The 22,942-nt window shown below is 41.9% G+C and overlaps 1 protein-coding gene across 4 annotated transcripts in view; it reads left to right on the top strand.

The window, feature by feature from the left end:
• Positions 1–22,942, top strand: part of casz1 (castor zinc finger 1) — a 173,544-nt gene that overhangs the window by 90,003 nt on the left and 60,599 nt on the right. The window contains exon 1 of one of the 4 annotated variants that reach the window (XM_004554174.6): positions 7,520–7,981. The exons of 2 other annotated variants lie outside the window; for them this stretch is intronic. In XM_004554174.6, coding sequence (XP_004554231.3) covers positions 7,933–7,981 — 49 coding nt within the window. In that variant the 5' untranslated portion in view covers positions 7,520–7,932. Of the gene's footprint in view, positions 1–7,519; positions 7,982–14,764; positions 14,953–22,942 lie in introns of those variants that run through there. One more of the 4 variants, XM_076878508.1, reaches the window with a different exon arrangement.

The raw sequence follows: 22,942 nt of genomic DNA on the forward strand, positions 1-22,942 counted from the left end.
CCATTATCACCAGCCCGTTGCACAGAGATAGACTTTATCCACAGATATAACAAATTGTAAAACTTGAGAAATGTATTTCAGTTCATTGGTCAGACAGAGCTGTCTAATTGCTGACTATTGTAAAGAGGACAAGGTTGTTAAGTTTTCTGAATCAATTAGGACTTTTCAAATTTAAAAACTAAAATAAAAAAAACTACACCTGACCACAGAACGTGGTCAACCGCTCGCGCAGAAAACATTTACCGCATGGGAGAAAGTGGCTTATTTCTGTCTTACCTGTTGCACTCCCGTTTGTTAATTTGTGGCGAAGATATGTGGAGAATTTCAAAGGCACAGTTTATCCCAGCGTGGAAGCCCTTTCTATGAGCTGCCCTTGCAAAAAGAATTGGCCTGCTTATTCACATACCTTAACCTGGCTCATTCACAAAAACATATCAACTCCCCTCCAATAAAGTGGACAATGTGGACATTATTTCTCCTGCTTGGTGTTTTGGTTGCTCTGTGTTTACGTGTTTAAAGCCTCAGTTTTGCTGTATGCAGCGACAGCTACAAACAGAATCTTAATTGATCTAATCTGGTTACTGCAAGCTATTTTCAACAGTTCCATTAGAAAACTCCCATCCTCCCCCACTCTTTCTCTCTCCCTTCACCTCCCACACTCTCTACCCCCCATCTGCCCTGACCTACATGGTTGTCACATGGCCCCGGCTCCCTGGCTTGGCATTTTATGGAAAATCTGCAGGAGATAAAGCCACAGGGTTTAAAGTGTTATCCCTGCCTGTCCTTTGAGAAGGGCTAAACACTGAATGAGGTGTTATTGCATCAATGCTGTTGGACACACACAGGCACCAAAGAGGATATCTTCCTCCCTCCTTCCCTCTCTCTCGCTCTCCCCATGTGTGTGTCTCTCCCTCTCTCTCCTCAGTTTGATTGGATTTAGTAGAGTGTCACCACTGTGACTTTGGGGGATTTCTCTTTCCCTGTCACTGTCTTCTGCATGCTTGCTTGGGTTATTTACTTAACTTGTCCAGAAAATGGACTGTGATCTGCAGCTTAACGCCAAAGCTAGGGAGAGACAAGTGCTTCGTGGTAGTTAAGATATGCTTGACAGGCACCTAGACACTCAGTTGACTCTCTGGCTTGCTTACTCCCTCGCTGGTGCTGAGGGCTTAGTTTTGCATTGTGACCGAGTCCCCTTCACACTGTTGTCTGCCTGTAAATTTTCTGCTGCCCTTGCTATTCAGCCAATTACAGCAAAAGAGCTTTAGTGATTTTTTTCCTTCTTCATTTTTTTCCACCCTTCTCCCCTTCTCCTGGTGTTTTTATATATTTATTTTACAAGGGAATGACAAGCATTGCTGAAGGTTAAAAAAATGCTGAATTTCATAGTGCGTATAATGTCATCCTTTTTTATTCTGTAGCCGGACTAATCAATAAAAAACAGCTTCATCTTGTGTGGAACAAACACATACGGCGCAGGTTAATATAACTTCCTGGCCTGCTGCGTTTAAATTTTGAAGCTTTTGTGCTCCTGTCTCACGTTTAAATGAATGAAAGAACAAGGGGCAGCTTAATACAAATTTCAGTTATTTGTAAGCTTGTAAGCTTTCGCTTAATTTAAATATGAAAGATGCCAATATTCATGAATCCCAAAGGTGAAGCACATTCATAAAAATGAGCAGTTTACTTTTTGGAAAAGTGAAGATGCAAACCTTTTGTGTGGGACTTGAATGGAAGAAACTGTTCACCTAAAGTAAGTATTTAGTTAAAGTTTAAGATTGTCAGAGGTTTTTCCCTTTTGCATATATTTTAACCATTTGTTGTCCTCCAAATATTCCTCTGCTGTGTCCCTGGCCGCCAACCTTACTACTCATAGCTATATATTCAGAAAACTGGTTCAGGAATACACACCCTTAAACCTCTCTAAACAATAATGAGGTGTACTGGATTTCAGCGCATACACCATATGTTCCTCTCAGGTAAGGTTTCTAAGTTGTTTAGTTTCTTTGGCACTAGGTCGTGCTGCAAGATAAGATGCGTGTTAAAGGCCTCTGAAAGACTATCAATGCAATGTCAAATGTAATGCGGAGCCACAAAGCAGTTAAAGAATGCATCCAGAGTGCTCTGCCATGTTGCATTCTGGTGCTAAAATGACCAGAGCAAATATCTTCCCAAAATACTGGATAAGATAAGGCAGTCGGCACAGCTTTGCATCACTGTGGTGGTTGGTTGTAGTAACGCTGGAGCTATACTTGACGGGGTGAGTGCAGACTTACAACAGTCCCTCAGTGACCAAAAAAGGAACGCCACATAGGTTTTATTGTTCTATCTCTCATAAAAACAAAACCAGAAGTTACACAAGTGATAATTGTGCATAAAAGAAGTGACACCACAAAATGCGCAGTGTTCCAAAACAAGAGAACAGAAGAATAAAAGAGTCTTTCCACCAGTCTAAAATGAGCCACGCCTAGCAGTGGGAACGGAAAGCAAAACTGCTTAATGTGACAAAATAAAGACAGAAACACTCCAAGGGAAAGTTAGAATTAGGATCCTGAAAGATTTATGCCTCCTTTTTATTTATAATTTGTTTTCTTTTCCTTATTGGAATTGAGTTGCAACTGAATATTTGATGAACACAGCCTAGAAGTAAGGATGTTATGTCAGCAAGGAAACAAAAAGTAAAGAGAAACAACCAAGAAATGTATTTTGCAAAGTTCGCACTTTGGAATAAACTAACATGCCTTTGCTTTCACAAGTGGCTTGTTAATTGACTGGTGGGTGGGGGGAGGTTTGGGGGGGGGGGGGGGGGGGGGGAGTTCGCTATCTGCAGGTTGTGCTGAGCCCTAGCGAGGCTAGCTGCGCCTTTCCGTATGCACCGCGCCGAGTGCTGGGTACTCTCCGTGCACAAAACACCATCTGCATTTTGCTGTTAACGCGCCTTCACATCCAAGGGAGGATTAGGAGAAAATCCCCAGGTTTTTTTCAACCAGTTGACAAATATCAGATTTGTCTCTAAAAAATTAGCTCCATCTATATCTCCCACCATATGACACACAAAAAAGATTATCTGTAATACCCAGCCAGCTTGGGTGGGGAAAAAGCAGATTAAAGTTTCAGTTTGGTCATATTTACGCAGCCTCTTCAAGTGCGAGACTGTCTGCAATCCACAGTCGACAGACCTCTTCGCAAAGAGTCCTCCCCTCGTGTGTACACCCACCCCCAAGCTTTACCTTCCAGAAACAAGATGTCTGCCTTGAAACAATTAGACATCATACTTAAATAATTCATCATTTCCCAGTGACTCTTTCTCTTCTACGTGTCCTTTAAACAGAGAGAGTGAGCTGCCAAAAGGGCTAAAGTGAATAACAGCAGCAGGTGCCTTTTCAGATGGAGCTTTGTAGTCTGCAGTGGGTGCTGAGCTGTTATTTTAGTGGCCCACTGGTGAGGAGCAGGGGAGGGCTGGGAAATGGACCTGCTAGCTGACCCCCAGACCCCAGAGCTGTCCTGTTAGCACTCCCCCCTCCGCTCCACGTTACCAGGAGTAACTCCTGGCTTAAGTTGTTTTTAAAATCTAACAACGCAACATGCAGCTGTGTTTACCTGTGAAGTTTAAGAACCTCGCTTCCTAAAAATAAACTCCTTTGACCCTCAAGGAGGTCGTTTGTGTCTGCAGTGACAGATTGTAAGGCTGGGCGTGCATGATTATAACACATCAGCATGCATCAGAGGGATTTAAACATACGAGTAAGATGCTCCTCTTTAAGCCTCCACTAAGTCAGTGTGTTCTTCCTGACCATTTCATTATCAAATACATAATCATCATCTGCCGAGGACAGAACCGAAGGCCTAAGGCCCTACCTGGTGTCCTGGATGTTGACTTCCTTGCTTCCGCTCAAGACCACTGCCCCACCCAGAGGTTGCTTTATGAACACAGGAGCCCCATAAATGAAATTAAGGTGTCAATTAGTCAATTACAGCATAATAACTCTGAGGGCAGACATTTAGAGACAAAGAGAACCTCAGCTAAGTTCATTTCCTCCAGCCCAGGAGCCTAGCGTTTGGCACACGTCACTCCCCACCCAGACTCGCTGAATAAGGGCCCCAGTGCTCTCCCTAATGTTATTTTCCCCTGGATATCTTTTTTGATCAACAATTTCCTTTCATGGGTTTGTTTTTCAGATGCAGGGGATGCACTTTTTCTCTCCCCAATTTGGCTAGGGAGAATTTTATAATTTAGTAATTAAAATCTTTGTTAGGCTTTAGAAATTGCAACTAATTGAATTTAATGGGAAGATGAATTTCAATTTTATTTGATTAGCAAGACCCCTGGCATAGGTATTTATGGAAAAAACTCTACAAAAATATGCTGTGTGGGCTAAGATGGCATAATAGAATTACAGATAATCGGATTTCACTGTCATGAATTTCACTCTAATTTCACTATAATTTTCCATTAGATAGCTGGTTTACAAATATTTGCTCATCTGCGATGGGAAAGGCTATCTGTCTAAAATGATTACCGAGCGAGCCTTCAGAAATATGTCCCTTTTTTTTCTCCTCCCTTTTAAAACCAGATTGCGAGGGATCAAAATTAGGAAGATTGCATTATGGATGTCTGCATCCGGGAGAGCAATGGGGGAGATATGATGATTACGGCCGGGGGATGAAAGCAGTGTCAAGAAAAATGTATGACTGAAAAACATAGGCCTATTCTATCTACCGAATCTCTGCTCTCAACACAGTGCCGCCAAGCAACATGCTATATCGTGATTCATGTAATATCAGCGCCCCAAATATACCTTCTACTTTATACACGTTAATTGCTTTCAAGTATGTACCTTTAATGAGATTTTCATTGCGCTTTTCCTAGCGTATGTATGTCAACGCATATACAGCTACACAGCAATTATGAAAATCAAATGAGTTTCGAAGGAATCATCGTCATGAGTCATGCAAATGATGATCATCAAAATGTGGTGTGTTGCGATCATCGCTGTTGTGGCTGCATCTGCGTGTAAGTTTAATATTCCGCTCCTTCTCCGCTTAAAAAATAAATATATAATGCAATATAAACAGACGTGAGAGGGAATAATATTCCACATCATAGACAACCTCGAGGAACACTGAGGTGAACTCTTGTTGAAAAGCCTCTGCTTCAGAATTAAGCTTTTACACGTTCAATTTCCTGCCAATTTTCAACAACATGAGAGTGAGTATCAGGAATAAACTTGCTTCATTGTCTGCTGAAAAACAAACCGTTTTTAATTTGTTGTGTTCAAACTTTAAGACGCAGAGTCGGAGAGGTTCACGCCGGACTGTTGCTCCTTCTGTCTCTCACACCCCCACCTGTGCACTCCACCCGTCATGACAGACCCCAATACCCCACGCCGGCTCACACCCACTCCAGCCTATTCGCTCAGTCACTTTTTTGCCCCCCGAATTGCCAGAGACAGCAAGAGGGGTTCAAAAACACAATCTGACTTTCGGCAAAGGTCAGATTTCTCACTCGGCATGTCTCTGGGCTTTGGGCACAAAAGCCGCTGAATTCACATCTTTCAACTGGGCAATAGCTTTTGTCCTGGGGAATGGAGGACTCGGAGTGGGCCCTGCACCAGACCAGCCCCTCCTGGAGCGCACGGTCAGGGGCAGCCAAACGTCTGGCCCCAGCGGCCCTTTGACTGATGTACCCCTACCATGTCACATGCATAGGAGCGCGCGCACACACGCTCACACGCATACACACTCCACCTTGCCCTCAACATTCTCCCGCATGCACCATACAATACCCTCACGCCACATCAAACGAAAAGCCCCACAGCTCCTTTTGAAAAGTAATGGTTTCGCCCCCAAAGATGGCAGCTCGAGGGTCCAGAAGGCTGTAATGCATGGACGACAGACCCTGCCTCCTGTGGACATTGTTACATGAATAGAATTCACCCTGCACTCGCCCCCTTGATATCAAGTTTTTGAGATACTGTGGAAGTTTTTATTGTTATGCTCCACCTATGTGAGACAAAAAGCATCACAGCGTTAGAGCCAGGCAGATGTTCTCACCACTTCAAAAATTTTTACCACATCAGTGGCATGCGATCATTTTTAGTAACTATTATATTTTCAGGTTTCAATCTAGCAATTCACACGGGCCACAAATCCATTAACAACATATATATTTATTTATTTGTACGGAGACTGACACAAAAGATTTTTATCCAGCAACAGAACAAAAGCGCGGTCGCAAGTCAGGTCGTGCACAACAAAAACAATTCGATTTCATTAGATCCCGGGCTAATAAAAGTAGTATTTACAGTACAAAGTTAAATCGAGGGTGGAACCTTTTGATAGAAACTCTTTTAAGGTCATTTTCCTTTATGTGGGTTAGGAAGGAGGAGACAAAGCCTTATTTTTTTCCATTATTAGCCAGGATGAGTCATCATAATTTCAGAATCAACCAAAACCAGTTTTATGTACATACTTCAGACTAACAGCACTCAGGAACTGAAGCCCGACCTATGTATTATTGTATTATGGTCCAAAGCCATAAAGTTATTCATTTCCTCTTTTCTGTGTCCAGTAAATGCTAGTTATACAACACCTTTATTCAGAGTAAACCTGCCGTGGAAAACAGGAATATCCAGTTACCTTTGAAAGTTGAGACTTTCTTGTTATTTTGTGTCGCTCTGTAAATTCCACATTCTTGACACACCACCATGTTTACAGTATATGGGCATTATGTACAAATGGTCCCGAGGCGCTTTGCATGCTGCTGCGGAAGAAACTGCCAGGCAAATAAAGGGTTTGTCTTATAAAGTATTCATTGTCACCTGGTAACGGCCGTCGTTTATCATTTCACCTGAAATTACAATGAAAACTGATAGCTTATCAGAGGGAGGGAAGGAGAACCAGAGCGCTCTGAGTGAGAGACAGAGAGAGAAGCAAAGAAAGTATACCATGCAGGGCTGAAATGGAGAGGATTGCTATATTGTGAGGGAGGGAAAGAGTTATTCGCTTTAAGCTAAAGGGCTGGAAAATGTATTTTGTGAAATCTTTTTCTAAGCTTAACGCTTCTGTGATAGACATGAGGACAAGCATATTTACCAAATAGTAATGTGCCTGGCTTTATCCTGCCCTTTGACTATGTACACATCAAACATACAGTCTATGATTTAATAAGTGAGGACAAAATTGTGGAAATATTCTTCCACTTACTGTAGTTGTACTTTATATATAGAACGCTAATTAAATATGTGTTTAAAAGCAGCTTTTACATGTAGTCACACTGCATTGGATTTAAATAATTAGCCTCAAAGTATAATATGTTTTAATAAACGTATACTCTTATTCTCTAGAAAGCCCTTTTTCTTTTTCTTTTTTTTTAAGTGTTGTGTGCCCCCCCTTCGCTCATTTGAATAGAGGCAGTGGAGGCTCCACCCAAGAGAGTTGAAAGGCTAGAAGACCACAAAGATGGAAAGGCCAGCCCACTGAGGGAGGGAGAAAAAAAACTGCTCCGGTTCCTCTGCCATAATTTCCTATCAGCCTATTCAGACAACATCACCAACAGCTTTGTCTGTGTGTGTGTGTGTGTACGGGAGCAAAGCAAGAGAGGGAGGCAGCGCACGAGAGGCAGAGAGAGAGCGCCACAGAGAGAGAGAGACAGAGCAGGGAAGGGGGAGGCTCCATATTCTTTCACCTAACCCCCCCATCACCGTCAAACCACAGGAAGGAGGGGCCAGACCCTAAGCTGCCAATCAAATCCGCTCGTGGCAGCCGGCATTATCTCAGCAACAAACTATTGACAGATTACATGTCAAGGAGTTTAGTGCTTGATTGAAGGAAGCCTCTTTTTTTTTTTTTTAATCTAGTTACTTTTCCGCTGTATTCCCCCCCTCCAACAACCAACATTCGAATGACTTTCTAACAGAGTTGAGTAATATTATGAAAGTTACATGTCTGAGAGGATTTAACTTCGACTTCCCTGAATATGGTGAGTACTCTTCTTCTTTTCTGTCTTTGTCAGATGTGTTTTATTAGCTGACAGTTTAAGGTGTGCCTTTATCTCTGACTAAATATACAGAGAGGGGAAGTTGTTCATGATTAAACTATGTGCCAGCTCGTACGTATACCCAAGTGTTGCGACACCATTATTTATAGCTCTTTGACAGTGCCCAAAGGTGACTGCAGTATCAAATATGATTGCCTGTTTCCTCAGCACACGCTTCATGACACTGTGTTACATTCAGTACACATGTGAGGAAAGTTCACACAGCAAGTTTCATTTTCTCTTGACAGAGTACGTCTCTCTTCTAGAGAGCGGCACAACTCCCTGTCAGCCTGTTTTTGTTTCTTCTTCTCTTGCTTATTAGTTCTTTCTTTCAGCTATACTTTTTTTTCTTATTTTGATAAGTCACAGTTTGAGTCTAGAAATAAAGATATTGGTTTGGCACACACGCAGGAGCTGGCAATGCCATTAGGGTAACCTGAATGGCCTAAGGGTTTGTTGCTAAGGGGACAAAGCAAACAAACTGTTGTGTTGCTTATGTTTTCCACATGTAAAGGGAACAGCAGCAGTGTTAACACCTTGCCAGGTACTTCTAAATAGTGTACATACAGTGCACAGGCTATTTTCATGCATTAAACAGATAAATTAAAAGCATTAGAGGTGAGGTAAAACTGTAACCAAACGATCCATTCGTTTGAGTGCTTTCATACGATGATTCTGATTCATTTCCTTTTCTATACACACACACACACACCTGTGAGGCAGGTTTTTTTTATAAAAACCTGTAGCTGCCAGGTTAACATCAGTGATTCTGTGCGTACTTTTAGAAAGATAAACTTGTTGTGTTGTAACTGGATTATACGTGTAAGTGTCACTCTCCTCACCACTTATAAGACGGGTTTTTTTTTAGTGGGATTTAAAAGAAGTCACATTTTATGGTCACATTTAGTTCTTTCTGTTTTGCGCGTGCAGTGTGTTCTCGTGTGTTTTCCATTCGCTTGCACACCAAGTGGTGTCTTCCTTTCATTGTGTGTGTGTGTGTGTGTGTGTGTGTGTGTGTGTGTGTGTGTGTGTGTGTGTAATAATACTCTCAGTATATTTCATTATTACCACATATACATGTTACTGCTCGGTAACTGTACATCAAGTTCTTTTAGACTTAATCGGTCCTCTTTGATCAGTCTTATCGACCCTATTTTTAAAATGCCTTATTTTAAACTCACATGGTGTGAAAATATTTAGCAGACGTTGTGGTATTTTTTTTTTGAGTAGGGTATTTTTAAACTGATGTCAGTGTTGTAAATTACAGAAAGGTTACCGTGAAAATATATTTATTCTTTTTTTGGTCTTTTTTAAAATATTCCCTGAAAAAAAAAAAACTACGCAAGTCATATTTCGAGCGAGCTTTGCACGAGGCTGTTATTTTTATGTTTGTCAGTTATGTCTGTTTTTATTTTCATCCTCTTCTTTTTTTTTTTTTCTTTTCTCCTTTTTCACGGCGCTGCGTTGCACTTCAGACACTTTTGGCACGACATCGGCTTTGACTTGTGCATCGCAGGATTAATGTAAATTAAAGATGTTTTTTGCCTTATCAAATAAAACGCTGACAGACTGTATAGTAGACCACTGTGACCACAGGGTTTCACAAACACTCAGGAGAGGCAGACAGGAGAGAGCTCGGTTATTATGTCTGGTTATTTAAGGTGTCCTGCATTATCGTTTGAAATAACAACAAACAAGTTCAACTGTTATTGTGACACACCCTAATTTCAAACTTTTCGTCAGCTTGGAAAATGTTTTTCTCCCCTCTTATGAGTCATAATGTTGATTGCCTTCTCCCTCACTGAGTCGTCTCATTAACCCTTTGTGGCCCTCTCCATCGTTTACGGCCCTCCACAAAACTAGGATGAAATGAGGGAGAAAAAAACAAGCCCAGGTCTGAAGGCCCTCAATAACCTTTTATCACAATTTAGCAATAACCCGAATCAATTTGATGTCTTAAGCAATAAAATATGCTGTTGCACTCCTATTTCTGCAGCTCCTTGGATGACAGTAAATTTACATTTTTTAATTAAACTAGCTGGAATTTTTATTAGGGGGCCGGGCTATGCTAATGGAAATGTTGTGTACAGCAGATTAACAGAGTTTTGAAATAAATTTAACAGGGAGACGTTTGGAGGGAAAAAACGCGAGTCATTGTCTTTAACCTCTTTCGTGCCGATTTCTCCTGGGGGATCCTTGTATTCTAAGGAGCCTTGTCAGGGAAGAGTGCTTCTCAGCAACGAGGTGATTAGTATCGCCTTGTCAACCGAGGAAAAACACTCGCATTCTGCACATTTATTTATTTAATAAATGTTTAAAATTATACCAAAATGTGAGATTTTTCTTATTGTTCACTTATGTTATTTGAATGTAATGAGACCTCACTCTCTGCTACTGAATTTAGAAATAGATGTGTGTTGTTTAGGGTTTTTTTTAAACGGCATCTGTTTTGTTTTCTTCTCAATGTTAAAAATGAAGATATTTTATTTTAGCATTTTACTGTTTATTTAAAAAAAACTTTAAAACAACAAACCCCTTTTATTTTTCCTTACCCTTTAATTCTTTTTAGATCTTCAAATTCATTTTCTCTATTTTACAAAGTGTCACATGCAGTAGTTAAGGGCAGCGTATAGTGTTTGTGTAGTTTTATGGTCCGCTCTCGGTATTTGATTGATGTTATGCGAGGCTGTGTGCGTTATCCCTGGTTTTAGCAGAGTGGCAGGGGTAGAGAAGGGGGGACACAGACAGCAGACAAGGGCAGGGAAGTGTGTGTGTGTGTGAGTTTGTGTGTGCACGTGCACGCTGGTGTGTGTGTGAGTGTGTGTGTGTGTGTAAGGGTGGGGGGGTGAAGAAAAAGAGAGGGACAGCTGAGTCCTGATTGAGCCTGTGCCCAGTCACCAGACACAAACCACCCAACACCATAATTACCTTAACCCCCATCTTTTAATACACAAATCACACCAACTGGCCTTTTTTTTTTTTTTTTTTTTTTTGCCTTCACCGACAGGAAGAGGAAACATCAGAGATCAAATGATCAAATAAACTCCAGATGCACGTGGGCTGCTATGCATCTTGCCGCAGTAGCCAAAGTGTTCAGGGCTACTTGATATGGGCCAGGAGTAAGGCAAGTGGCATCACCACCCCCTTTCTTCACTCCTGTGCACTCATGCAGTGGCCAGCACCTAATTAAAACCTCAAAGCTCCCCGTCACCAATCTGGAGTAATGGCCTAATTAATACTTGGTGAAGAAATATTCCAGAATGATAAACAGGTTGCACCTTGGGTCTTCATTGCCTTTATTATCTAAAACATAACTTGCTAAGTTTTTATTGTCACGGATATTGCGTGTTTGTGAAGCTGCTGTACTCAGAATAGGAGTAGTGGAAATCCTGAAATATCCTTCGTAATTATGTTCCCTCAAAATGGAAGGCAGTCACTTATAAATTATACTGTAAATTAGAAAAGCACATAAAAGAAAAAAAATAGTTTTTAATATTTCCCCCCCTCACACACATTTTTATCATCATAACCAGGAGAAAATAAATCTTTTTTCTTTTTTTTTTTATCTCTCAGCTGAATGTGCCGTGTCATGTATTCTGGTGCGCAGCAGAGTCAGGAGAGATGCATCCAGTAACTTTTTTCCCCCCCTAATCTTACATATGAAATTATAATTTCATGCAAAGCGAGGGAGTAGAATAATCTCTGCTTGTTGATATGCTATATAAGAGGGGAAAACGGGGAAAATGAAGAGGTAATTAGCAGAGTGCAAGACTTTGGCGCATTTGTCTGAAAGCATGGTCTCCACTGGCCATGAATGAATTTGCATGCTTCGCTTATCGGGGCGCACTTATTAGGCCAGCTGAAAGAGAGATTAAGCCGGCACAAAATGTGGTGACTAATCCCTTTAAATGTGGCAGGGGGTCTTTAAGGTGTGAAGCAGGCCGTACGTAGGTTAGTGGGCATGGAATGTGGCGGACCGCAACTTCCAGCTGAATGTGTGTGAAAGCAGTCAGCAAACGTGGGGTTAACTATCTAATGACAAGGACAGTGATTGACATGGGTAATAGATTAATTGTCTATCTCCTCACCCTCTTATCTCTGGTATACATACAGCAGGTGGGGTCAGACTGGTTTGAGATAGTAAAAGAAATACTTTGCATAGGCCAGTATCAATTGTTTTCCTTTACACATATATATATATATATTTACCACTGAGTAAAATTGTTGGCAAGTTTAGTCAGTCATACATGTACGGAAAAGCAAAGCATATAGAGAATAGTAGGTGCTGAAACGAATTGGTCTTCACACCTTGCTGCTGCTTTTTAGTGTTGAGTTTATCTCTCAGTTCTCTCAGTTTCAGTTTTCTGTCACCTTTCTCTTGACAGGAATTCTGGGCCTGCCGGGATATCTCTGATTTTATTTTTGATTGGAGGAAAAGAAAAGAAAAAAACAAACAAAACAGGAACAAACATTGAACCTTTTTTTTTTCCCGTCACCTTCACTGCGAGCAACAAAATGTTTGCTCTGCCGGGTTACACAGCCAATACTCCTGTCCTCAACCATAATTGACTGCAAACAGGAGCGTAGTGACGTTTAAACACTGCCCTGCTCTGTCTTTTGTGTCACCGACGCATCTTCCGCACGGTCCCCAACCCGGCACCCCTCGAATCCAGCTCCCCTTCTGCTGCGCGCGCGCGCGTGTGTTTTCATGTGACATTCTATTCACTTGGGTCAGTAGCAAGCAGCACCAGCAATAATTACTGTCTGTACATGATAAATCTGAAGCCCAGCTGTTCATTTCTGTCACAACAGAAAGAGAGGGGGAAGGAGAGGGGGAGAGGAGTTCAGGAGTATGCAGTTTGCCGGATTTCTTTCTTTCTTTTTCTTTTTTTTTTGCTGGGTAACTTGATAGGATTACATGATTCTAGAGTCCACACCTGTTAAGAGGCTGTTAGCAGAACAGTTGGCAGTCCCGTAGTCACAGCTTAGCCTTTTTTCTGTCCATTCTGTATCGCCTTCAGGGGATTTCACCCTGCATGTATGACGAGAGTGTGTTTCTCCAGGCTCCTGCCTCGGGGAGGAGCGAAGAGGGGAGAGCGCTCCTTGTGACACGCGAGCGGTGTATGTTTGATGTTAGAGTGCGTATCCTACGTTTGTGTGTGTTTGTGTGTGTGGTGCGCGCGCGCACGTGTGCGAGACCGGGTCGGCTGACATCTCTTTTTTCCCCTCCCTCTCCGGAGAGATGTTGCCTGCCAGCAGTCGTGCTTCCCTCTCCCAACCTCAGTCGCACCGGAGCCACCCGGGCAACAATGTATATACAAGTAACACGACAGCAAACAAAGAAAAGAATTCATTTTGGTTTGTTTCTCACAAGGGTGTTGGCAGAGTCGCAAAATGCCCAAATACAGGTTAAACCAGACAATTTAAATGATGAAGGGTTAGGTTGAGACGTTTTGTACATATTTTAGGAGTGCCAAAGCCGTGCTGTCAATTAGAAATAGTTTTGGAAGGAGTGGAGAAATGAGTAATGCATAAAAATTGTTGCCTGTTTTTGCTTGTTTGGTTATTATTAAAGTGGGGAAACTGTCCGAAGCAGCACGCTCACGTATAGGGAATACAGTCAGAGGGAGAATTGTTGACAGTCATCAGACTTAGAAAATGACATTACAGTAGGGTGTTTGGTGCTTTGGTGCAACGTGTCTCACTGCCTTATTTGGCATTCAGCAGCTACCCAGCTCTTGGGCTTCGTCACTTTCTGTGGGCCCTCAGCACCTGTTCCCCCTATTGTACCGGAATTTTCTATATTTGGCCAGAAACTGGACTCTCTCAATTTGTGTGTAGATCACTGTCAGTCTGAGAGCAATAAACTCCATAATCTTCAAGGTTGTTTTCTTGTTTTCTTCTGCCGTTTCTCAGTTTTGCTTTGCTTTGTTTTTTTCAGACGACAATAGAAGAAAACATCATTCAACTCGGGAGGACTGCGAAGCGTTTCTCACCAGGGCTTTTAAATGTCATGCTGTCCCCTTGCATGTTATTGACACGTTGCGCTGCCAAAAGTGCAAATTATCTAGCCTCTCGAGCGCAGGAGAAATAAAAAAAGAGCAAAGTTAATAGATATCTTGGGCTAACTTTTAATTGTTCTGATATGTAATCGCTAAATGACAATAAAAAAAGGAGCAGGGCCACGTTAAAAGCTTTATCTCTCCTGCTCTGTGCCCAAAGTGTCATGTCCATAACAGCACCACCTGATCTACAGAGTAAAATAACCACTAAGGCTTATTGTTTGGACAATATTGGAGCCCCCCCCTCCCCCGCCTCCCTCCCCCGCCTCCCTCCCTCCCTCTTCAACACTCACCCCACCCACCCCCGCTCCCCCCGCTGCTCCTCTCCCCTCTCCCTTGATTCATTTCACCCACTGTCCTCGGCTGCTGGAAAATGGCGTTAATTTTTTTATTACCTGTTTGACTCTCCAGCCTTATTACTGTAGCCCCTTAATGTTCTCTGTAACCGTGGAAACCAGATGAATAAATGTCCGCCAAAGAAAATGAGATGATTAAACAGGTCACCCTTGCAAAACAAATTCGCTTGGTCGAGCGCAATTTGTGTACCAAGCGGCTGTCTTAACAGTTTGCTAACAAGGGGATTGTTTGCCAGACTAACTGACAGAGAAGGGAGGGGCGAGGGGGGGATGAAGATATCGGGGGAAAAGGGTATGATTGAAGAGATAATATTTTAGATCACTGTGTTATTTTGTCTCATCTCTTTATTTTTCATCAGAGTGGGAAGTCTGCAAAACGGGTGAAGTTTAACCTTCCTTTGCCGTGTATTACTTCAATATTAGAGAGACAGTCAGACGCCGCAGAAACGACTGTTTTTTTTCCCGGCTCTGCTGTATATTTAACCAGCATTTACAAGTAAGTCTAAAGCAGCCATCCATATTATTGTCAGAGGCATTTGGTCTGTGATCATCCGCAAGTGCACCAGCAAATAGAATTCCCCTCATTTATGTGGCAACCAATCATTACTGCTAATTGTCCTTGAGGCCATCTGTATAGAATGGCTCGTCCTCAATTGGTGTTGGAATGGTACTGGTCATGGATTTACTAGTCCAATAATGATACTTAACTCCTCCATAGTCAGCGCAACCGAGTCGCAACTGCAGTGATAAACATGAAGGAGGTTTTCTTCTCAAATTAAACAGTAGCCCGAACAGCATCCTGGTACAAAGTGTTACTTAGTTTCTTTCCCATGATGCTCCCGCCCTTCCCTTCCCTTGTCCAAGTGTAATGTTCTCATATAACTTGTTTTAAGCAAAGCTCCCTGACAGCCATATGAAACGTCTGGTGTTTTCATCTGGGAAAATAAGAGAGTAGGTCGGGCAGATTTAGCCATGTAAGGATAGGGCAAACATGCAGACTTGGATTAGAATCAGGCCTGCGTTGCCATTCTGACCACAAATCATAAATGTCGGAGACATGGCGGTGGTGTTGTTTATGGAAGGATGCCACGCTGCGCCACTCAAGGGTGTTGCCTGTTTGCATTGATGCACCACCACCACTTACTGCCTCTCGCTTTAAAACAACTTCCGCGTCCCACTCAGCCCAGCCATTTTGTCCCGTTACCAAAGCAGATCCCAACTGTTCGCCGCAGCTTTAGCCTCAAGTTTAAGCAAAGGAGGGGCTGTTGCTCAAAGCGGGACTGTGGCTTCTCTAAGTCGTTTGTGCGACGGAAGTTTTTCCACTGACTGAGGGGGTATTTCATCCCAATACGGGGACACTATAGCTCAAAACTGAAAAGCACTTATGCATTATTGATGTTTTAATTTGTGCAAATGCCCAAGTCTTTGTTAAGTGATTATAGTGCTAGGGAGATAACAGGGGAGCTGCTTCTCTATGAAACAAGAGCTCGCTCGCTGGCCGCACTGGGAAGCCATTGGACTAAATCTAACAAGTCCACGCTCCCACTCAGCGGAGGGAGAGAGAGCGAAGCGGGGGTTGGTGAGGGAGTGACGAGAGTTGACTCAAAAATATCAACGTGTCTAAGATAAGGAAAAATTCAGCCGTTGATCTTTTGTCCTTATTTCAGCTACACCTCTCCTGTTTATGATGTTGGGTTTATAGGTCTTTTACATCCCTTATCAAAAATTATTTGATGTAAATACAATGGAACTGACCTGAAAAAGCCCCATGTGTAAATAGTCCTTGTGGCACAGTAGAAACTGACCTTGGGAGAAGAATGCAAAGTTATAATGCTTGCAAAACAAGCCAATAAAATAATACCCCGCTGAAAGAGGGGGAGTTTGGGTAAATATAAAAGAGGAGAGAAGCAATTTTCTTTTGCTGCAATGATTAACTTAGAACAAAGGTTATCAGGGATGACATTTTTTTAAACTCTGTAATTTATGTAATCACCTGCTACACTTACCTGCCAGATAATCAGTGATGGTAGGAAAGGTTGAAATTTTCCCTTTGAAATAAATGTTTGTGCATATATGCTGCGAGCTGAGCAAAAAGCATTTTCCCCCCATGTCCCTGTGGAGTCAGTCTCCAACTACATCTTAGATCATTGTCACCAGCACATAGAAACCTATGTTTCCTCTATTGTGCCATTTGGTGTCTGTGATGCTTGTCCAAACTCAGCCTCAGCCTGGCTGCTCCCACACCTGCAGCTGTTCACACAGCTTGCCTTCCTCCAGCACCTAATGCATGTATAACCTGTAAATTATGCTGTATTCATTTAGCTCAGACTGCATTAATATGGGCTCTATGAATGTCAACCCATGAGATAAGTGTCTTACTTTTGGCTTTGGTTTCTGTATTAGTCATTCTCTTTTGTTCTCCGGCTTTATTCTTGCTTTATTCTTTTGGAAAATCTGCTTGAGTGTGTGGAACCAGGCTTTGCCTTCTGCTTTGAGGTCCCTGGTGGAGGTAAAACACAAGAGCACGCGTGTGCACATGGGTACACACACACATACACCAGGCTCTCAGGCTTCCCCAAGCATTTACTGCTTTATTAAGCTGTCTCATGAACCCACTACCAGAACATGAGAATACAGGAAAAAAAAAAGAAAAGCCCATATTACTTAGATGATTTGATGTCATTTGTGGACTACAAAACACTAGGCTTTATTGTGTGTGCAGGGAGAAAGAGCGGGAGCAGGGAAAAAAGAAGTTGGCTTAGAAATTCAGAATTTCAATTAGGGTACGTAATCTGAACCTGCCGGCTTTGATAGAGGCTTTTTTTTTTTTTTTTTTTACTAAGAATACAGCAGCACTTGTAAAACATTAATTAAGCAGGCTTGTTTTTTTAAAGCATGGAGTAAAGTGTGCTTTATGCAGTCCTTTTCACTGAACAAAAGGCAGTTACCTCACACAGAGGCCTGCTTCACCCAAAACCATTTGGAAAAAAGGGCAATTTGAATTGAAGAAAAACACAAAAGACAAAAAAGACAAGCCACTGAGAGTAATGTTCTGAAAGAGATGATATCATATGAGAGCGCGCAGCCTTTTGCTGAAGAATAGAAATGTATCCCTGCCTCAGTGAAACCTAAGCTTGGTACAGGAAAACGAGCCCCTATTTTAATGACTTTCTACCTGACAGATGACTTTAGACTGCCTTTTGGATCACATTGCTCTGACTTTGTCTCTTACATCACCAAATCATTGATTATTAATAGTTTATATGAATTGTTAATTCGTGGTAATGTGAGTTTTTTTTTTTGTTTTTCTTTTGACAACCGCCTTCTAAATGTAAAGAACTAAAATAGTGTCAAACATATATATATATATATATATATATATATATATATATATATATATATATATATATATATATATATATATATATATATATATATATATATATATGTACTAAATTTTTTTCATGGTGATGGTTTGTGGCAAAGCCATAGTGCTTCTGTTTGTAGAGCATGAGTCCATTTGCAATTTCAACTCTTTTTCTGGTTACTGTGGCTATGTGGAAGTGAAAGCTGACATGAACGCTCTAAACAACACTGATTAGCATTAAAGAGGATTACAGTTCATTCACACGCTTTGGTTTTATTTTCCGTGAATGTATCAAGATAAAAAACAATGCTGTATATTCCCAATAGATCATTTACTAAGTCCTGGAGCAGATAATAACCAAGGTGATTCTTTTTTTCCACCTATTATAAAAATATGGTTTTATGGTTTCTGCTTCTTGGAATTTATAATAATAAAAAGAAAAAGCAGCAGAAAAGGATAAAGTCCCTGTCCCACGTTTGCACATGGTGCTGTATATGCATTGTCCGCAGACTATTGTAAATCCTCTTGCAGAGGGTGATGAGTACACATACAGATGATACATTAAAACTGCCATAACTCGCACACCCAGCAAAGCTAAAAATCAATTGGAATGGATAGTTAAGCTGGCCCCTAAAAATCAATGAGCAATTCATGTCCTTGATCACAGAGTGTCATTCCTCTCAATGTTAGAGGCCGATGAGGGCTGAACATACACACAAGTACCACAAGTACTGACATTCAGCACAAATAGGCAGAAAACATGCCCACGCATTCTGTGTACTGATACAATGAAGTTTACAGTAAATTAAATGCACCCTTCAAGGACACGATCATTTTAATGTACTTTTTAAAAGCCGGTTTCAAATGCGCTCACTGTAAGACAGTGTCGTCCTTTTGAATGTTTAGGCAAACACGACTTAGTTTTGCAACTTTTTCAAACATACACTGTGATGCCGTTAAATGAGGTTTGGGCCACATATCGAAAATAGCAGGGAGTCAAATATCAAAGCTCGTTTTGTTGTTTTTAATCATGCAAAATGTTGCAATCCAACAACATTGTACACCAAGCCTGGAAAATAGAGATGACCTTATAGCCATTACATGGTGGGGGCAGAGACGCACTCACGAACACACACGCACAGTCACAGTCACCGGCTTCCATGTAGGAAGAGTAGAGAGGCGATAAGGTTAGCCAAATGAAGAGGATGAAAATTCTGTTTCAAAATAGCAATTTTGCCCTTATTAATGCCATTAGTGTAACAGTCATAATGGATCAAATCAACGGATGACCGAAACAACTCCCCTGTCTCTTTGCTATGACGGGATCACGTCGAGAACAATTTAGGCATTTTGTGTTGATGAGTGAAGTTTCGAGTGCTGTAGCGTCCTGCAAACCTCCCCTGAATTATGCCCATAGTTGCCCGCTTTGTCGTTTCTCCTTGTATGTCTTCCTCTTACGTCCAGTTTTAGTTTCTTTAAACACACACATATCAGTAGAAGTGACCCCTTTGTTGGGAACTACTGTATTTTTAACCCTGATTTAGATAATGACGCTGTGACAGTCATTTTTGCTCCTGGGCCATTTGCTGCTTTGAGGCCTCTCTTGTCACTCACACTTTGTATCCCTTCGTTACCAATTATAGCCACACTGACCAATTCAGAGGAACGCCACAATAGAAGCTGTCTCAGTGCAACACTGTATGTTCAGCTCCGAGTCTTTTTCTTGTCTTTTTGGACCCTTTTCACTATCCCCTCCCACTGGCTGTGAGTTAGCAGTTGCTTGACCTTAACAGGTGGTCCTCTTTTTTACTCTGGTAACACTGAAAGCGTCATTCAGCCTCAGATTTGGGGAGAGGGCCTTCGAAACAGTTGTCGCCTGTCAGGGGGAAGCAAAGAGTCATAAGAACCGGTGGAACAGTTGCTCGTCCCCTCGTCGAGGTGGGAAATTTTCCGGCAGCTGTCACTCGACCTCTTTACCTCGAGTTTTTTTAGGAGGGGTATTTTTTTTTTCTCTCATTTCCAATAAAGCAGAAATGACTGTTTGTGGCAACTGCAGGGGGGAGGGCGGATTCCAGTGCTGTGTCCTGTCACTCAAAATCTCACTCGTGTGTGTCCTCCTCTACACGTTTCATCAGCCGCCAATCACGACACGCACGTGAGACGTGTCTTCGCTTATATGGTTGGACGGTTTCAGAGGCTCTCTTTTAATGTTGGGTATCATAAAACTCTTGGTGTTTGGCCACGTAAAGGAACAAAATGATACGTTTATTTGCCTCTGTTTTCCTCTCTTCTCAACTGCACTATGCCTCTCTCTCCCTTTCCCTGTCTCCCTCGCTCCCCCCTTTCTCCGCCTCCCCCTCAATCCATCTGCATCATGTCGATCTGTCAGACTGCCAGTGTCTGTTCCAATTAGATTCCACTTAATACACGTAACCTCGATTAACACGCAATCAAGCCCAGATAAATCACGTCCTTTAAGTCCCCCCTCTGCCTCTCCTGTGTTGCTTTGCATTACTCAGTTTTTCCCAACAAGCTTGCTTTGCCACAGTCGCCGTCCCGATGTATAAAATCACACACTGACTGCACGAGCAGGTACCCTTACCAGATGTCTTCAGGGGTGACGCTCCACTTTAGAGACGAGTGATTTTTTTTTCTTTTTCTTGTGTCTCACATCTGCCGTTTCCAGCAATGTGGAGTTCCTCCTGCGTTTCCAGCAGACGCTTGTTGGTGCCCTTCTCACCCAGGAAGATGAAGGTGTCTTAATTACATCTTTGGTTAAAAAGCTACAGAAGACACCCTGGGCTTTCTCTACATTGTGGGAGGCTGTGTAGTCTATTGTCTCGGTGACCTTTTTAGCTAGCGGACAATTGGTTTGACTAGATTACAAATTAAGACACAGCACCAGGCACTTAGAAAGCAAGTCTGTTAGAGAGCAGTTCTGCTGCTGCTGGCCTGTGAAAGCCACCAGACCATACATTTTAAGAAGAAACGGCCACAAAGTCAGGCATCGCGTGCGCATTGTTCCATATCTATAAAATATAAAGTTACATTCGCTTTAATGATGCCTGCAATGCCATTGTGAGTCTTTGCCAGTGGCAGAAAGCGGGCAAAAACACACAAAAGTACTACAGAGCTAAGGATTCATGGCTGATTATAATTCTTTTAACAAAGTTAATAATTTACACTGTTTATGCTAATAGGAGAAAAGAGGACTGTTGAATTACCAAACAGCGAAAACCACTAAAAATACAAACCAAATGAAAACAACCTGGGGCACTGAAAAAGCACACACAGCACTCTTGGGGTCTTCTTTTATTAATCGCAGCTAAAAGTGCTAACATTGACATGTTGAACAGATTAGCCTCTTTAATAACTGGGCGGGTCAACATGGCTACCACTGCTGATCCACGAGGCTATCCTGTTGGGAGGTAGATAGCCTGTGCGTTTCATATTCTGACCCTTGCCTCTGTGGGATTGGCCGCTGTGCTAAATATACACTAAATTAGGAATAATAATAACTCCTTTTAATGCATGTGTAGTTTTTACGTTTTTCCTCACATTAAAAAAAAAGGCAGGTTGAGGTATTATCATAATATCCGAGTGTCTGATAAGAGTTTTGTAGCTACGCTTTGTTTGAAAGTGGAATCTGTAGCAGTTAGACTTCTGGCTTTGCCTCATACAGCAGCAGCTTGTGTCATACAGGTTCAGGCTGCCGCTGTACAGCGTTAATGGTTTTAAATATCTCAATGCTAGTTAGAGCTGACAAGGCCTCTCGGTGTGCCATGTGTAAACAGGGCTTGGATTTAAAATAAATTAAGCTATGAGAAAGGCTCACGTTGATCCATTTCTTATCTCCTCCGCTACCTTGCCAGCCCTAAGCCATTGCGAGATGTGTGGACAAGTTAAGGGAGCAGCAGTACTCATTCATGCAGTTTCTTGCGTGGTACTATTACATATTTCTAACAAGCAATGCATACATGCAGCCACACACTTGGAGCTTCCTTGACATTGTTGTTCTCGGTAGAACCAGAAAAGAAAAAAGGAAAAAGTGGTGCATGTTTTATGTAATTAGTATTGGGTGCAAACAAATTGAATATTGAATGGATCTCTGATGGGCCCGTCCTGTCTTTTCTAAACTCTGTCCGCAGCCACAACAGAGTCGCCGCTGTCTCTTTAAAAGGGGGTGACAGTTTCGACTATATGTTGAGCTATTTTCTCTTTCCCAGAGAAAAAAAAAAGGGAATAACGCTGATGAGTTTTAACAGCTTCAGCCAGGCGATGGGCAAATATAATAAGTGTTTTCGTAGACGTCACCAGTGATTATCTCATCTGCGCGTTTTGGGTGAATGTAGTGGATTTAGAGGCTCGTCTCCCATTGTGCTGACATCACCCTTTAACAAACCAAATTAAATCATGGCTAAAATCATTTGAAACTCTCCCAGAGTCTGTCTCTGTCTGGGAAACTTGTAAAGGGAGCACTGTGTGCATATGTATGTGTGGGTTTGAGTGTGTTTAGTCTCGGGGGATAAAGGGGGGGTGTACTGTGGAAATGGGGGCAAATTTACCCACACGCTGAATAATGGGATAAGAGGAGCTAATATTTAACAAATTCTTCAGAGAATTCAAAGGATGGCCTTTGTGGCGCGTTAACGTGCGCTCAGTGTTTCTTTTCAAGCATGGAATCGTGTACTTTATTTTCTGTATTTGATGTATTATTTTATTTCAACTCTAATGGATGTTTAAAAAAAAGCTTCAGACACTTCTCAGTTAGGAAAATTGGAGAAGCCATGCAATACGCAGCCTGAAGTCACTCATGGTATGGCTGTAATTGCATGGAAAATCTGTTTTGATACAGATACCACTACACACACTGTACACACAACAGGAAAGAAAAGACAAAATGAGACCTGTATATTTTATAAACAAATTTTGGTGGCGTGCCATCACAACAGGTGACATGCATGCCTGTCTCTTACTGTAACAGCCATCATTAGATGGCCTCTTTAAAACCCATTAGATTGCATGGCAGTGCAAGTTGCATGCAGTCTGTTTGCAAAGAAACCACAGTATTTTTGCTGTTTAAAAAAATGGAAATATAAAAATATATTGTGATGTCATT

This window comes from Maylandia zebra, linkage group LG20 (genome assembly GCF_041146795.1).
Source record: "Maylandia zebra isolate NMK-2024a linkage group LG20, Mzebra_GT3a, whole genome shotgun sequence".
Classification (NCBI taxonomy): domain Eukaryota; kingdom Metazoa; phylum Chordata; class Actinopteri; order Cichliformes; family Cichlidae; genus Maylandia; species Maylandia zebra.